Source organism: Prinia subflava, chromosome 9 (assembly GCF_021018805.1).
Source record: "Prinia subflava isolate CZ2003 ecotype Zambia chromosome 9, Cam_Psub_1.2, whole genome shotgun sequence".
In the NCBI taxonomy this organism is placed as follows: Eukaryota; Metazoa; Chordata; class Aves; order Passeriformes; family Cisticolidae; genus Prinia; species Prinia subflava.
This window is the reverse complement of record NC_086255.1, coordinates 23,989,093-24,007,863: the sequence shown is the minus strand read 5'-3', so window position 1 is coordinate 24,007,863 and position 18,771 is coordinate 23,989,093. Positions and strand designations below refer to the sequence as shown.

The 18,771-nt window shown below is 41.4% G+C and overlaps 1 protein-coding gene across 4 annotated transcripts in view; it reads right to left on the bottom strand.

Moving 5' to 3' along the window:
* LOC134554879 (L-threonine ammonia-lyase-like) overlaps positions 1-18,771 on the bottom strand; it is a 42,097-nt gene that overhangs the window by 16,745 nt on the left and 6,581 nt on the right. For 2 of the 4 annotated variants that reach the window (XM_063405947.1, XM_063405946.1), the window contains exons 2-5: positions 16,423-16,593; positions 7,499-7,841; positions 3,244-3,360; positions 2,093-2,334 (exon numbers count right to left, since the gene is read on the bottom strand). In XM_063405947.1, coding sequence (XP_063262017.1) covers positions 2,093-2,334; positions 3,244-3,360; positions 7,499-7,813 — 674 coding nt within the window. In that variant the 5' untranslated portion in view covers positions 7,814-7,841; positions 16,423-16,593. Of the gene's footprint in view, positions 1-2,092; positions 2,335-3,243; positions 3,361-7,498; positions 7,842-15,848; positions 16,388-16,422; positions 16,992-18,771 lie in introns of those variants that run through there. The other 2 variants (XM_063405948.1, XM_063405945.1) reach the window with 2 other exon arrangements.

Here is an 18,771-nt window from a genome sequence, read left to right as displayed (position 1 = left end):
AATGAGGTCCTGAACCCCTGTAGTTAGTAAAAATTTCATGGCACCTAGGCAGCAATTAGGCAGACTAAATGATTGAATTCCAATTTGAAAAATCACATTTCCTTCCTGGGATTTCCCAGGAAGTTGCAACTGAGTAAAAAGTGTCCTTCATCATTTGAATTCTTGCATGGTCACTTCCATGACACAGTATTGTAATTGCACTCCAGCAATGGGAAGAGCTGACAGTGACACACCCAGCTGCAGGGCACTGCCCGTGCAGGTACAGCCAAACCCAGACACGCAGTGTCTGCCCCAGGAAGGGCAGAACCAATTACTGGGTGAGGAGACCCAGAGACCAAATTGCTAGGGGTTGTATCCAAGCTGGAATTCAATTGAAATAAAATGACATTTTGGAAGTCCCATTCTAACACGTGGGAGATCAGCTGGCATTTTACAAACAGCTTTGGCAAGTGACAAGAGTGTGTGTCAGATCCACACTGGAGAGGACTGGCTAACCCTAAAGGCATGCATTACACTGGGAAATCTCTTCAGGTCTACACCTAACAAAATATTTTTCAGATATCCCATTATGAAAACAATTGAAGCGGGGTGGTTTTTTTTCCTTTTTTTTTTTCTTCAGTGAAAAATTGCATCTGTGAGGTTTTAATTAAACATAGTCACAGATTGAACATTTCTGTTTCTTGTAACCTGAAACCTGAAACAAATCAGAGTGCTATCAATGGTACTGTGTACATTTAGAGTTCCTCAGTGTTGAATGCTCAAGTTCTACATATGCAGTGTCCCTGGAGCTTCCTGAACCTGGAGAATATCTACCTTATGTAACTTAAATCATTATTTAGGGAGGAGGGGAAGATTAAACATCAAATTACAATCACATACTTTAGTTCTTATGTGTGAACATGATAGTTGATGCAAGCCAGGTGGAAGCTAACATCAATTGGAAAAATGGCTGACAGAAATTTGGAAATCACAAAGTTATGGAAAACTGTGGTTTTCAAAGGAGTCTAAAAGTGTTTAGAATTCTTTGGGATTCAGGGCACTTCACTCCCCACCAAAATCCCAGTCTGGGCCAAGACTGTGCCCCTGGTGGCAGGCCAGGCACACGAACCAGCCCTGTGTGTCACTGCTGCTGGCAGAGCTGACAGAAGAGTTGAACCATACAGTTTGTAGTGTTGCCTTCCCAATACACCAGCTGGGAAAGACGTGAGGACTTCCTCTGCTCTGCTCCCTCTGGGATCTTCTTTCCAGGCAACACCACTCATCATGACTGTGTTTAAGGAGCTGGAGGGGAACGGGCACTCCCTGCAGGAGATGCCATACACACACCAGGAGCAGGATGAAACCTGCACAGAAGCAGCAATCATAAGGGGATAATAACACTCCAGCTCAGGGTGTCAGAGGGACCACTGTTAATGATTAATCCTTTGGTGCTTTTCAAAATCTTTCTGGAAGAAAGGTAAAAATATAGGGAGGGATGCATAAGAGACAACAGAGACTAAAGAGAAAAGGGAAAAGGTATCAGTTCTAAGTGGGTTTGCCTGTTTTATTTATGTTTTTCTTAGATTTGCCTTGTCCAGTGACCTCAAATAGCTCAAGTTTAGATTTATGGTCAACCTTAGCTACTTTAAATGTATGTGTGAAGTAGTCTCTCAATCTTTTTTTTTCAAGGCAGTATCAGTTTTGTTCCTCACACCAGGTATGTCAAAATCTTAGACCATTAACCTCATTAACCTTCTCTTGTTCCACACTATCCCACTGGACCCTTTGCATTAAAGATTAACTTTTACTCACCTAACTTCAAACAGAGACCAGAAATGAACACTAGCCTTCATGCTTTCTGACAGTGTTCCTGAAGAATTAACCTATAGCCATTAGGTCCTAATCACAGAATTGCCTAATTTAGGGACAGCAAAGAGTATTTCATTTTGGTCTCCATCCCCAGCTGTTAGAGAAAGACACGATTTGTGCCTGGGAACACATAACTGTCCATATCCAGGTACGAGGAGCTGTGATAACATTTTAATGAAACTGTTTTTGCAGAGCTGTGCAAGTGTCTAATCAGCTCTCCCTGACGAGGCTGGCTCCCACTTACTCCTCGAGGTAGAGGTAGCCGTTCTCCTGTGCCAGCCTCCTGGCGTGCAGCTGCGCGTCCTTGGCGGTGGTGCCGTAGGAGATGACCATGGCGCCGTGCTCGCGGCACGTGCGCACGCGGGCCGGCGCCGTGCTGGTGGGCACGATCACGAACGCGGGGATGCGCAGCTCGCAGGCGTGGTGGGCAACAGCCATGGAGAAGTTACTGTCCGCAGCCACGATCACCCCTTTTCTTTGCTGCTCCTGAAAAACAGGGGTGCTTATTGCTCGTTGTACAGTGTCACACAGTTGTCCCATACGATCCTGGACCATTCTAATGATCTGACTTCCTGTTTTGTCTTTACTGGCTGATTGAGTTGTGATGTTATGGTACAGTATATGCACGTCTGGTGTGATCTCAGGTTTACACACAAAGATAAAACAGCACAAGATCAATCCCTGTGCCTGCACTCCTCTGGGTTCAATTCTTGTTCCATTGGAAAGGGCTGAAAAGCCCCAACTGACCACAGAAGAGCTGATATCTGGTCTCTCAGAACTGATATCTCTGCTCTGCCTGTATGAAATTATTTCACTTCAGGCTTCCTTTGAACAGAAGATTTGATTTATATTATTACGAAAGGCAGGAATAACCACTGCTCTGGGCTGCTGTCTCATGCCTATTATAACAATTATTACTGCAGAGACTCCTATGACAATGGCAACAACCTCCTATGACAAATGATAAACAAGCTATTCGTGTAAGAAAACCAAAATTCATTACAAAATCAATTGGTGATCCAGATCTTTGTCATCACTCATTGTAATTCAATTTCATCATCGCTCAAGAGCTGATGATTTCAACATATCAGAACTACAGTACACATAAAACCACTTGCATCTTAATGTCTCAGGAAAATGCTGATGTTCCCATTTTGCAAGCTTTTGTTTCAAACATTTTTAAGAATTTCACCAGCAGATCAGCCAACTGTAAATAAAGTAGTATTTTACATTCACACCTATCTCTGTTCACATGCTGTGTCCAGTACAATGATTCTAAAGACAAGAAACACTGTGATTCCATGGAGATTAGAGGTAAATTTATCTTCAACTCTGCTCCATTTTCATGAAGCAGGGCTAATCCACTTCTTTTTGAACACTGACATTTTGCTGTACCTGAGGCAATGACATCAGAAGGTAAAGTACTCCTCGTTCCTTCACAGACCCTGTGTACTGGAGGAACTCCTTCTTCAGGTAGATGTCCATTCCATACTGCTTGGATAGCCTAGAATACTGGAGGAGATAAATAATATTATGTCAATAGATCTACTACTAAGAAAAATCTTCCACATCCCATCAGCTGCCTGTTGAGGCATGAATTCTACTGTTATATATGAGCTCTACAAAGTAAAATTCATCTTCTGGTTCTTTATAAATACACAACAGTGTGTTGTTACCTACCTTATGCTTTATGGAAGTGATTTTCAAACCCACAGCAGAGAAATATGGACCACAGCCATTAAGAACTCTGAAAATAGCACTTGCTTTGGATCTTATACAAATACAGGCATTACAATAAATATTTTCAATTCTCTCAAAACCCATGATTCCAGCACTTGCCAGAACTGGATATTGAATGCCCAGAAAATCAGGTCATCATCTAATAGATACAAAAGCCATCAGAAAATACCTCCTTGAGCCCCATTATGGCTCTGCTATGGTTTCTGCCACTGATTCACTACTGAGTGTTGTCCATTTTGCATCCTAAGGCCAGTAGAGTATTAATAAAGACATTTCTTACTCAAAGAACGATGGAAATAATAAAAAATTTTCCCAGGATTGCAAGTGTAAGCAGCAGCTGTTTGGAAAAGCTCAGTGTTTGGAACAGAAAGTATGCCTGGGCTGAGAGGAATTAGCAAGCACACTACATGTGATGCAGTGGCCAAGTGCATGATTTTTAAAAATTTTTAATAACAAATATTTGTTAAGTTTTATAACAGGACACTCCCAGCATGCATCAACATATTAATTTCCTGTTACCACATTCACTAAACCAAGAGTTTTACACAAGGTACCTTGTGAAATAAAGCTGCAGTAAGCCTGCGGGTGCCAGCTCCCCAGGCTTACTGCGGCTCTGTTTCAGAATTGGCTCCCTCTCCTCTATTGGCTGCCAAGGCAAATGAGGCCCTGGTGATTTAGGGGATCAAGTCCTCCTTTAAGATAAGTCACAAAGTGGGACAGACCCAAAAACAGCATGACACAATATTTATCTCCAGCAATATCTGTCAGTGTCGTAGATACAACATATAGTGTATACACTAATATGTACTGACAGGTTTTTCAGACTGTGAGACTTTCCAAGTGAATTTGTATAAACTAAATATATCTGAAACAGATCCTTGCTTCAAAGTGTACAGTTAAACTACATGTTTCAGGTGAACATTTCAAGGCTTTTCAGTGGATTTCCAAGCATGTTAATTTCCTCACCCATAGGTGGGGCCAGATTCTCTATTTTGCTTCTGAAAATCCTGACATAAGAGCTACCACTTGCTGCTCCTTTGCAAATCTGGCTGCAGAAACTGAAACAATGGAAAGTGCTTAGCACACTAATAGGATAATAGTTTATATCCTAAACATCCTAATCTATGGACAATGCCTATGCAAAATAGAACAAGGACACTATAAAAGAAATGCTACTAGTTCTTCATATACTTGTTTTTGTAGAGAATCTTGGATTCTACAGCAAAAGATCAGAAAAAGGATTTAAGGAGATGAATCATGTGAATAATAAAGTTGCTAATCTCCTACATTTAAAACTGTGTCATTAAGTCACTCTTTACCACAGGGGTGGTGTACTTTAGATTGATATTTTTTTTAATTTTGATATTCAGGATTTTAATTCTTTAGGTTATCCTTTTTGTCTTCCTTTAACTGAGGATTTTTTCATATAGCCTAAATATAGCAATTACTTCTTACAAAGCAGGCATCAGTGCTATTTGCAGCTGAACTGACCTGATGTGTGACCTCATAAGACTCATTGAACCAGCCTGTAAGATTTCCCTTTAGTCACTGTGATCTTATCTAAGGACTACAGATACCATGTCTAAGGTACAACACAGAGCACAGCCTCCCTCTGGCATACACAGAGCTAACACAGCACAACCCTGACAGCTCCCTCAGCAGCAGCCAAGGCAGGTGTCCAATTTAATGTCAGTTCCTGGTGTTCTAGTGCTCACTGCCTCTTTGACATGCTACAATTCACTCATGATGCCCTATCTCAGCTCTGAGGCAAACTCCTGCCTGAGGAACCAGGATGCTCCATCCATGGTTTTACCTGCAGAATAGGAATCACCCTGCAAAGTGTTTCTCCCTTCAATTAACCAAATGGATTATAGTCACACCCACGTTTTTAGTCTAAACAAATGTCCTTGAAAGGGGCTCTTACCTCTCAACGACGAGTTAAAATAAAGGTTTTCTGTGTTTTTCTTGACACCACTCTGTGCTTTTGAAACAATGCATGAAATGCACTAATGACTTCTGCAGAAACATTACTTTGAATAACAACAGTCATGGGCTATTTTCACTCTAAAATATACAGGGTTTTATATGGATATAGGTTTTCCACTATTGTAACAATTTTAAAAGCATAGTTTGTATAAAAGACTAAAGAAAGTGAGACTGTTTAGCTTGAAACAGTAAATGCACAAAGGGCTGCATAAATCTGCCAGGAAGACCCAGGAGAAAGGAGCTATTTAAGTTGAGAGGTGTCATGGTTAACCTCAGCTGGCAACTAAACACCATCTTACCACTTGCTCATGTCCCTGCCCCTGTGCTCTGGGGGAGATGAGAATTGCAAGGGTAAAAGTGAGAAATCTCATGGGTTGGGATAAGAACAGTTAGTAAGAATAAATACATAAATAAATAAAATAATAACAACAACAATGTAATTAAAAGGAAAATAACAAAGAGAGATAAATAAGGCCCAAGAAAGACAACTTATGCAATTAAAAACAATTGCTCACCACCAACCGGCTGATGACCAGCCAGGCCCTGAGCCACAGGCCCACAGCCAACTTTCCCCCTAATTTTATTGCTGAGCAAGGTGTCATATGACATAGGATGTCCCTTTGGTCAGCTGGGGTCAGCGGTTCCAGCTGTGTCCCCTCCCAACTCCTTGTACATCCCCAGTCTTCTCACTGATGGGATGGAGTGAGGAACAGAGAACACCTTGACTCTTGTAAGAGCTGCTCAGCAGAAACAAAAACATCTCTGTCTTATCAACAATATTTTCATCACAAATCCAAAACACAGCCACATACCAGCTAATGTGAAGAAAATGAACTCTACCAAAACTTCCCTGCCTTCCAGCCAAATGTTTTATGCCACCTTACAGCCCCAACCTGTCTTGTACCATGTCCTTTGACCAAAGACGCACTTCTTCAGTAATGTGCTACAAAAACCACAGCTATCTTTATTTTGGGAATGCTAGGCTAAAAAACCCCACACTGGAAGTAGTTATGATGTCTCTGGATCAGGAGGCATCACATGGGAGCAAGGCCAACTGCTGCACCTTGAGGACACAACCTCTTCACTCCAGGGCCTGCTAGCCCCAAGCAGATTGCAAGGTTCTTGCCCTGTGCATGCCAGAAAAACAATCCACAAGGATTCAATGAGAGCACGATTTGGGGCTGCTGCTAGGAATTGCCGTTTGGCAAAGACACTCTTTTCACCCACCCACAGGAAAAGAGACTACCCAGAGAGCCCAGAGCAGCCTCCTTTAGGAGCTCCCAACAGTAGAAATATACCAGGAAAACGTGTAGAAATACAGTACAGCTTGCCATTGTACTTCTCTTATGCTTTAGCAGACCTTGTACATTGATGGGGGTATCTCAGTCATTTCTACACCAAGAATGATTGACAAGTGAACATTTGTGTGTCTTAACATCCTTATTTTGTTGAAGACACCTGTGGCAGAAATACCTGGTTACAGAACACATCCAGCCCTTCCTGGCTGGCCTGACTGAGAAGGCAAATCTGTACCTTCAAACTCTCCAAATACGAGGGCTGGTTCCAAAGCAGACCCTCCCACAAACATGCTTACCCAAACATGGGTAGTCTGCCACCTCCAACTCAGGTTCCTTATAGCAGGAGTTTCTCACTGGGAGCATAATATCACAGTGCATTAAGTCTATGCCTAATGTGGTTTATCCTTTGTTTACAGGTCACTGCAATCTTTGAGGATTTAGGTTAGTGTAAACAGATGAGAAGAAAATTATTATTGACAGTTAAATACAACTAATATGAATATCAGTCTTCTTACACCGATCTAGCTGCTGAATATCACACATACCCTTTCTTCATTTCTGATCAACTTTCATAAGGAAAAATAAAAGAAACATTGAGAGAATGCAAAACCATAAAGATTCCCTACCATGCAGGGGGTTTTCTGAACACCACACTGGATTTTGAAGGCTGCTGCACTAATGTCTTCAAATCGAATCAGCTTAGTACAGCTTGCCAGGCTGGCCCTACTGCTTGGCTGAGGGATGCAGGACAGGGCCTCCCTGAGTAACTCCTCGTTTCGGCTCACTATCTTCATCTCCCAGGTCTTCACATCCCCGTTCAGGTAATCCTCCTCACCAAAATCCTTCAGTCTCTCGGGGTTGATTGAGGGTGGCTTCTGCCCAATAAGGCCATTTCTTATGGGCACATCCTTACAGCAGTGAAGATCACAAACTGCTGGCATATCTTGTTTCTTTATTTTATTGTCATCCCTGAAAATAAATAAAAGACACTTGTTAAAAAGGCTTGGATGATTAAAGGCTTGGTATTTAGTATTTTAGAGGGATGCATGTCTCAGTTGCTGTTTGCAAGCCTCAAACAGGCAGAGTGAGTTGCTACTGTCATATTGCCTACCTTTAGGTGCACTGAAAGATACTGTAACCTTCCAGCTGTTAGAAAAGCCACGAATAACCCAACGTGTGGGCAAACTGTGAAACTGTCCTACCCAAGAAAATAAGAAATACACAGTCTGTGTTATCTGGACAGCTAGGCCTTCCTTAGCACTCAATATTCAACCAGCAATTATCCTGGTTCAGGGCTTCCAAAAATCTTGGAATAACTGGAATTCTAATTTCAGTACACAATTCTATCTTCTTCATAAAGGGCAAGCAGCTGCTGCAGACCATTGCCATAAACTATTAATAGCAGTAACAAATGCCACCACATTGTACACAAGAGGTCTGCTCTCTGCCCCTGCATACTTGCAGAGCATACTCCTGACAGCCATCAACTGCCTCGTGACAGGAAGGAAATGACTTTGATAAGGGATAATAATTATATCCTCCTGCAGAGCTAAAGAATTGGGTCTTCTGATCTGTGGGTTAACATTTCATGGGTAAACACACGTGTAAATACAGCACAGACATGGAGGCACAAAATTCTCCTTCCCTAAGAAACTTACAAGAGACAACACTGCTAGAAAAAATTGCTGGATTTGCTACCTTCAACTGCCTGGCTCTATGGTCCACAGCATTCAGTTCACAAGGAACAACATACTGTAGTGCAGGATTTTACAGTCCTGTTAACAGATAAATGCAAAACTTCTAGGAATTCTTGGAATTTGGAGATTATTTCAGGGAAAAGGAGCATTAAGAAGAAGACTAGGGATTTGGAAAAGAGCCGATACCACCCCTGGTTTGTGGCTATGATTAGACAGATCTTATAAGCTCCTCTACATGACTCACTATTAATCTATTTGGTAGAAATGGTTTTCTAAAAACAAACATGTTAAATTATGTCAGAAATTCCAGCATTATCTCCAACAAAAAAAATATTTACCTTTTTCCTAAAATAATTTGGGTCTAAGTTTTGCAGTTATTCATCAGCAGGGCTGGCTCAAGCAATTTTACAGCAGTGATCAGCACTATAATATGCTTTGCAGTAATTTCCAAAAGAATTTTTAAATATTTAGAGACATCTCTTTTTTGAGCAATTGCCCACTTTGGCCAGTACCATCCATTTCCTTAATGGTATCAATAATCTGTGCCAGTAGCTCTGGTTCCTATTACACTTCCAATTTTTCCACTGAGGAATTCACATAACAATATGGGCAACATAAAATGTTTTACTATTAGAATCAAGTAATATACCAGTAGCATCAATCATTCTGTATATATTCACAGGAGAAAATTTCTGTAGCAAGATCTTCTCTCTCTAAAATGAATGAGAACACTGATTTTCCAAGATAAATAAAGTACGTACACATTTGTAACCTTTTTATGTTGAAACTTGTGATCCTAAGCATTTTCCCAATACTGTATTTTAAAGCTGATACAGCCTAACACCAGACCTTCTGATTTTAAATCAAATAACTTATCAAGTAGCTCTGTTCTACACTTTTCTCCATCTCTGCTCCGTTGGGGTTAGACAGCTGGAACACTTCATAAAGATGTTAAGCTTCCAGTATTAGTTTGGGTGCCTATTAGTCTGCTTAATGCAAAGCTGAGAACCAGCTCAGACTGCCTCCCTGTGAACTTGTTACAGCACAGCCCCCACAAAAACAGCAGCAGCACCCAAGAGGCCACAGGGCTGGTAGAGTTCATTCCACACCTTTCCCTTACAAAAAAACATATATCTCCCATAATTACTCCAAAAGGAAGAACAGATACCTCTTATTTCTGTACATACTGTCTAAAATGTTTAGCAAGCATTAGCAATGAATTATGTTTTTTACACTAGAAATGAGTTAAAGGGGTCTATGTAGGGTAAAAAATATAGGCGGATCAAAAGCTTGTGATTTTATGGGTCAGTTTTTTTATCCAACTGGCATTTGAGATAGAAGAACTATTCTCATTTTTTATTGCATCTGTTGCAATCAAAAATTCTATAAAAACACCCAAAGATAATCACAAGAAGTTTATTGAGGTTAATCAGGATTCTGTGAGAAAGTAGAAGCGCATGGTAATGCCTCACCACACTAGTGCCATCAAATATTTGTATCTGCAAATAGAAAGACCAAAATGGTATACTGAGTTTTTGCCTTAAACTTAGGTTTCCCTTTTCTGGGAGTAAAAAAGGAGGGAAGTAAATCAGATACTCAGTCCTTGATGTGCAGTACCACTCTCATGACCAGTGAGTGTATGCTCAGGACCCCAAAGGAGACAACACCTTTTGACCATTGGAAAAGAGGAACAGAAATCAAACAGAAATCAAAATATGTATAGGCCTTTCAGGCTTGAGCTAGGTTTAGAGCACATCTGAATTATTACCATCCTAATATTTAATATTAAATATTTAATATTTAATTAATACACATATTTCATATGAAAACTATCATATATTTGCATCTGTAAGGTCAGCAGCCTCTTCAAGGGGATAACATTCTATTGCATATATATGTATTGTATGTGCTTATTTCAGAATAACTTTGATTCTTCGTCTACACTCACATTTCATTTACATTAGAGAATGACATTTTCCCATATGGAGCCCACCTGGGTGTGGTGGCTCTCCTAGAGCTCTAAAACTCCCCAGGTAAACAGTGGGCTGAGGTTTGATCACATACCACAAATGGGCAACTAATGACCCTGGTGGGTCAAAAACATCTCTTGCCTCAAAATCATTCCAGATTCTTGGCACAGATCTATATGGATTTCTTTTACAGGAACAGGCAAAGCAGGCAGCAAAGCATGCAAGTGCTCACAAAAACACAGCATGTGCCTTCTCAAGCACAGTAACAAAATATAGCCCCTACTCCAGCAATCATGTCCACCAGATGAAGATCTGAGCCAATGCAAATACAAACCTCAGCATTATAAAGCACGTTCCTTTCAAATGGAGCTTTTCCTTTTTTGGAGTTTATCAAAAGTTTTCATTAAAAGGTCTGTTTATTTCCAGACATAAAACAAATACCCAGCTGGCAAGCTTAGTTACATGGTTATAAATGACAGCATTTTACCTTTAAAGTGATTAGTAAAAGCAAACATGAAAATACAGTTTATAAACCTACTTTTTTGAGAACAGCTGCTCAGCATAACTGAAAAAAAAGAGAAGATCCATATGCAGACATTCCATAAACAATTAAGGCACAGGAAAAAATATCATTTAAGTAGATAGCTTGACATATTTTACAATCTCAAAGTCAATGCAAAGACAGTATGTACCAAAATGTACTTCTACAATAATAAAAAGCAACAATTTGGAATGAGTAATTTTTCTATTTCCAGTTTGGTTTTTTTGAACATATTGATAATATTTGTCAAGTTAAACAGCACTAAGGGAAAAAATCAAAAATAGTAATATTAACAAACTAAGAAAATGATAAAACCAGCAAAAATACTTTTGGGAAGACAACAGGCAGTAATGCATCCTGTACCTAAAGACCACCACTGTTGCCCTCATTAGACAGAGAAAGAAGTGTCCAAGTGTGCAATGATGGACAGCTACGTGTCCCCATCATGAAGCGTGTTCAGACAGCCTCCCTCAGGACCCACAGAAGAGACTGAACAGATTAAACTGATGCACTGGATCTCCTCAGCTTCTAAAACCAAAGGAGCAAAATCATACATGTCCAGGGAATAGCATATTATGAAAGACTAGTCACCATTCTGCCCAGTATAAATGTTAGGGGGAGATGGTATGAAAGTATCAGGTAGGAAATCTAAAATTTCCTTTCTCAGAGAAAATAATTAGCTCACAGAACTCATTGCCAGAGGACTTTATGAAGAACAACAATGTAAACAGGCTCCTAAAAAATGCACAATTAAATGGAAGTAGTGACCAATACATACATCATTCAAGAATTAATCTGTGATTCAGGAAGCTCCTGAGCACTTGGCAAACTCCACTGAAGTGTCTTAGGTGGCTTTTATTTTTGTCCCAGCTGTGTTACTGGCCACCCCTAGAGAGAGGACACAGAGGAGGTCTGCTCTTTGGCCTGGCCCAGTGTTGCCATTTTGATTGCAGATGTACCCAATGTCAGCAGCTGGCCCATTCAGCAGCTTTTACCCTTTTAAAATGAGTTGTAATAACATGTTTTGAGGCAGACATGGAGTTGGAATTATGGACATACATTACCATGTACTGGTTCAGAGATGGAAATTCAACTGCCACAAAAGGAAATTAATGTTAAAATATGACTGAATACTCAGCCTGCCTTTGTCATTTCTATGGCAGCTTTTCTCATCTGCATTCACAGTGATACACATTCCCTATTAAGAGGGACTGACAGTCTGCAAAATGTGCAAATGTAGAAGTTTTCTCAAGCAAGGATGTTTTTGATGTTTATATATTTTCAAGTCTAATCAACAAGATGGGAGATTTAATCCATGAAACAGCAGCTAGAAAGCTTTAAGTGATGTTCATGTGCTAGGAAAGCAAATTACTTGTTGGTAGAATTGCCTCAGTAATGTTTAGGGCTTGACATGCTTCAATGATCTCGTACCTCATAGGAGGTTAACAAAGCTTGGGGAGAAGGATATACCACTGATAGTGGACACAAAAATGCAGAATTTATGGGTCCCAAGCACATTTGGCAGAATTCCCAAGGCAAAAGAGAAACTAACAAAGCCAACTCAGCAGCTGTGCTGAAATCAGCTCTGACTGGGTAAAAGGTGATTCTGGCAGGGGAGATTGAGACCACCAACCCAAGAAACTGCTGACCCAAAAGAAGAGAAAGACTGAGAATGGGGACTAATTAGCATGAGAAACAAGAGAATCATTAACCAATAGAAGACAGAATACTAATTAATAAGAGAACTTGTAGCAAATGAAAGCTAATTCCTTTGTTTGTTAAAATGTATAGATAGTGAAAAGCATTGATAGCTGGTGTGCTTTGTTTGTGGAACCCACAGAGCACCCAGGCTTGTGCAACTCTCAAGTACAATGAACAGCTCTCTCAGCATGTAATTATTGGCTTGTTGCACACCAGGTAAGGAATCTGATTTTTGTGGACAGCAGCAGCATGGCACGAGTTCTGTGGAATATTTTAGCATCCTTATAGGTCTGTGCCATGACAAGAAGTTCCAACTCCAGTGCCCAGCTTGGGCTGAGCAGTCACAAAATGTTAAGCTTGAGTACCACTTCCAACTCACATGCACCTGTTCTCTACATATGGATTTTAATTTTGTCCTTTTCTAATGTTTTGGATGTAGGGGTTTCTTAAGCTCATACCTATATGCTGCCATCATCTTCAGGCTCCCCGAAGACTTTCCTGGAGCACACAGACCAAGAGACACTGGTAAGATACAGCTTTAGACACATTTGTCATCTGCTTTCAGGTAACTGGGCTCAGATCTTACACCTGAAAGTTCAGAATACTTACTAAGGCAAAAGGTCACTTTACAGTGACTTTACAGTCACTTCTGTCTCTTTCCTCAGAGCTGAGCAGAGATAGGAGATGTACAATGGGCAAGGCAAGGGAGCAGCCTGCTGCAGGTAGCAGTCTGCTTGGCTTATGACTGAATGTCACTGGGGCTGAGATCTGCTCTTACAGGAGTGAGAAAAAGGCAGTCCCAGGATATAACAGAGGGCCCTTTCCCTCATCCAAAGCCCTTTTACCCAGAACCTCTCCAGCTCCATTAATCCTTCTAATTCCATCTCCCAGTGCTGTCTCCTCTGACCCTTCTTGCTGCCTGAGCCTCCCAGACCACGCTGATGCTTTCCTTGTTTGTTGCAATGCCCTTTCCCAGTAGCTCCTAAACATCCCTGTTCCATCTCCACTCCTACCTTTTTACCTATCCCCAAATACATCCAAATACTGCAATAGCAGCAATTCTTTAAAGTATCTCAGAAACTTGTGCAAGTGGGATTTTATGAAAGAAAAATGGTAGAAAAACAGAGGTTTGCTGAGATAAAAGTGTCAAGAAGGATCATAACAAATGTCATCTTCACTGCCAGGAATCCCAGGTCATGCACTCTGTGGTGTCTGAGTGCCATACACAAACACTACAGGGTGACAAGTAAACTCCTGCAGGCACAGGGAAGGAACATAAGATCTCCCTTTGACAATAAATTTAAAACAGATCAAAGACAATACTGCACTCTAAATATGTCTGTCTTGAATTATCAGTGCTTTGTATAATAATAGTACTATAAACACCCATCCAAGACTATCGCTCCAACTAGTGGCACACACAGGATGGAAATATAAAATGCATGTCTGACATTTATAGACCTAAACCCTATGCAAAGTGATTGTTCCTAAGTCACACAGGAATCACCAACACCTTCCCCTAAACAGAAAGACAAGTTCAGCAAATATTAGCTCAACTTTACTGATGGAAACTGGGACACAGATCCAGTGACTTGCCTAAGACTTCCGCAGGGCTGTTTATCAGAGTGTCTTAAATGCAAAGAGATCAGGGCTTAGTAACCAGCCTGGATGACAAAAGTGTAAGCACTGTGACCATCCAGCACATAGGTACATAATAACCAAGCCTTGAGACTGAGCAGGCCTTTGTAACTCTACTCACCACATACAGGTCTGACAAACCCGTGGGACGCTGCACCAGCAACACACACAAAGAAAGCTCAAGCTCATGCAGGAAACAACCAAGCTATATTATCACCTCTGGTAAAATATCTCCTTACTTTTAGTAAGTCAGATTTACCAGAGCCTGAGCCTAGCACTATATATGCCTTTATCTATGGTCATAATCTATTGCCATTCTTCTGTACACACTATGCACATGTCATTGCTTACTGCTGGCAATGGCAACTGGTGTCAGCTGCTAAATAGATAACATTAGAAAAAGTAACCTGAAAGCAAGACGAATTCACATGGCCACCCATTGTGGAAATGCTGAAGCAGAGGTAACCAATTGCCCCTCAAACAGACCTATACCTCTCAAAAGTTCTCATAAAACATTCACAGCTGTGAATGTCAAATGATCACTATCCAACACTGCACAGAGTTTGAAACTCTTCAAGCAATTAAACTTTTCCCTAAGTTGGATGTGTTTTGAGTCTAGAGATTTTCTGGTGAGTAACACATCTCCGTAATTCACTTCCAATTAGGAACAAATAGCATAAATCAAAATAGAGGAAAGAGTGGCCCTGTGCTGAAAGGAGATCCACAGTGAACTGCAGAACAGGTCATACCACAGGTGACTCTGGGCAAGCCCTTTTTGCAGGGCAGAAGACTTTGTTTTCTCCTTTATAAATAGCATCAGGCTCACTGAAACAATTTATGTCTTAAATGTTAACATCTGTGACAAGGAGATGCAGGAAATGAGGATTGTTCCTTGTTTGTACCACATCTGGCAAAACCAGAGCATGATCTCAATAGTGGTGTCCAGATAACAAAACTGAGAGAGAAACAAACTAAAAGGAAAAGGTTAAGAATGAGGTTGCACAACACCACCATGCCATGTGTGTGCACAGCCTCAGCTCATGCTACACAAGCACATTAGATGACTCTCAAATTCCATCTACACCATCCAAGTCTGAAAACAGGAATTTAAGGTCACCATAAGCACCATAACAAAGACAACCACAGAGCTGTAATAACAGGATCTGGCATTGGCTATCCCAAGATAAATTTGCAGCAGTCCATTGGTGTGTCTAGAGTTATTTCTGATACTGTGCTCATGAAAAAATAAAAAGCTGTACTCTGAGGGCTAAAAATATTCCAATACCCACTACTTCTAATGGATGATCCTAGAGCAATTCATGCTCACAGAACCCTGGGAGATTATGGAAAATTACAAACAATTTCACGGATTATTTTTGTTTGTTTTGATTTTCTTAAGAAAGTAAGGAAAGGAAAAAGAAAGCATTACCTATACAGCACAGCAACTAAATAAAAAACGAGGCGAAGCAAAACTCCAACTACGACACCATAAGGAGGCAGGAGGGGTCCAGGGGTTGCCATGTCCATGGGCCTGGCCCTGGGTGGACCCCGAGGGCTGACCATGACCCCTGAGGGGGATAAAGGAGCACTCTAGCTCTAAGTCAGACAGCAATATTCTCCAACCTTTGCCAGAAAGGATCGTAGTCTTCGTCTTCCCTGTAGCGGTCCCTGGGACTTCTGTTTTTTAAGTGCCTGAAGTAGATAAACTGTGCTGCAAAATTCATTGTAACTCCTGGTGCAAAGCAAAGCTGGAGGCTGCTGGCAGGGGACACGCCTGCCTGTCAGAAGTGTCAGCCCTGCACTGCCTGGGTGGGAAATAGCAGGGGATGTGCTGTAAGCAGCTCTCAGCGCTGGCTGGGGGGGAAGTGCCTTTGGAAGAGATGGCTGCTGTTATTTAAAGAGATTATTTCAGAGCCCAACCTGTCCTTGTCAATTTGAGTCAGGGCCTGGATTATGCTGGGTGACGCTCTGTTAGCAGGACACTTGGAGCTTTAGTTACTTACTGCTTAGCTGTGGAGCATGATCCCGGCCGGCAGCAGGACGGGGATGCCAGGTTTGGGGTGCTTGAGTCTCTGCACGGGTCCTTCAAGGCAGCCCCAGGGGACACGGCTCCTCACGACTGAGGCACAGAGGAGACAGCTCAGTTTGTTCAGGTCTTCTCTTGGCACAAGTCCCTGTACCAGAAAAATACAGGTGTCTAAATCAGAAAGAAAAGAAAAGACCATCTAGGGGAAGGACTGTAGCAACAGTTAGCTATATCTGTATAGATAACTGTTATATCTATTTATATTGGATTTATGTATCTATACAGGAATATAAATATGTGTGTGTGCACATATATATATACACTCCATTTAAACCAGTCTTTCTTTGCCCTGAGAGAGCCCCAGCAAAGGCAGAGTCACAGCTCCAGATACAGAATGGCTGTGCAGTGGGGATGGGGCACAGGTCCTTCTGTGGTACCTCTCCTTTCAAATATATTCCTGATGGAGTACAGTCTCCAGAGTGCCTGGAAGTGGACCAGGTATCCACCTCTAGGTGTGCATGGTCCCTCAGTACCCTCTGCATTCTACTGAGAGCATACAAAATCTTTATCTCCAAAATAGACAACAGACATGTCATAAAATTTAACCCAAGCTATAACCTAACTCTCCTCACAGGATGTCATGTCTATAATCTTATTTACATGGGAGAGTCAATAAATGATCAAATAGTCTTCTGAGACCTCTGGAAAGTCTGAGCTGTGCTGGTGTAGCCTTCCCTACACCGGTGTGGCAGGCAGGCCCATGTTCTCTTGACTTCATCAGTACTGATGAAGCTCCAAATTCACCATTTTTTCCAGTTTCTCACACACAAACCCCTCTTATTCTTCCTTTTCCAGGTGCTGGATGTGCCTGTTGTGGTGGTGCCATCTGCTGCAAGTGGCCACAGCCCAGCAGCACACTGCTGCCAGGAGAGATGAGGAAAAAATGCACTCAGCTGCTGCCAGCACTCGCAGCCCTGCGGCCAAGTTCTGTTCAGGCCAACTTCACTGGTGCCCTGAAACGCAGAGGGAAGGCAAGGGGAGTTACTGCTCTGTTCACAGCACATCTGAACTGCAATGGTGGGCAGGCAATGGAGCTTTACAGCAGTGAAAATGGCAATTCCTTTGGCTTTTGGGTATCTGGGGATCCAGACCGATGCACTCAAGTCTTGACATGAATTCAGTTTCACACAAACAAGGCTCTAATCGGCGATTGACACTTGTAGACCATGTTGTATATGTAAAAGGACTTCTGAGACCATTTGGTCAAGAAGCTGCAAAAAATTCACCAGGCTGTTGCATGACAGAAGTACATGTAGCACTGAATTGCTATCCCTGTAAAACACTCCCAAACAAGCAGCCAGCCACAGAAAAGGGATCTCTGGGAATTTCTGCTGCAGATTTTGGCCCAGGTCAAACATTCTTTCAAAGTCCTTGCCACTTCCAAACCTGTTCACAGTGCTCTAAAAAACACCACAATTACCACAGGAAGGAAAAACTAGTTTTCAGCTTTGATTTTTTCTTTTATATGGGTGGAAAGAAGGGATAAGTAATACAATAATTGCATTGCTGGTACAGTCAAGTGAAATCTAACACAACTGCCATGAAACTGTCAAGGACAACACTAAGTTACAGGTCACCCCACATGCCATTTCTTTTCAAATCTACAGTTTCTTTCTTCCTTCCCAGCTGCTCTTTGGTGGGTTCTAAGGGAAAGAAGCCAATGTCTCAGTGCTGTATAGCTTTCCAAAGGTTTCATTTACAACTTCCATGCTGCCACCACTCACACTTTGTGTGTTTACGCAAGGAAATCATCGTTCATATCTGCCCAGATTTAGGCTGAGATATCAGTAAAACCAGACTTGGTCAGAGGCACTGGGTACTTCTGAAATGGCAGTTATTGGGAAGTGGTTTTATCCACATCATAATAAAATATTATCTTTTACTTATAAATTTTGAGTCCAAAGAAAGAAATCAACCACACAGTTTAATCAAGGGACAGAACTGAAATTCAGTGTTCATGTGCTGATGTTTAAGAAAAAGCAATGATTGGGACTGGAAAGAATTGGAAAATCCAAGTCTCAGAATAACAGTTTTACACTCACCAGGTCATATATAACTGCCAGCCTTCCTCCCTCAGTCTCTGGTGCAAAAACCATTAAAAATAGCATAATGTGGAGAACAACAGCTGCTTCTTTTTCTAGAAAATCTTTTAAACAAGGTTATGCTGCACTTTTCCTGAACTGAAAAATAAAATAGTACCATTTTGCTGTCAGAATGGAAAACAATGCTTCATTTTCTTGTAACCAGAGAGAACTCAGTTTGGACA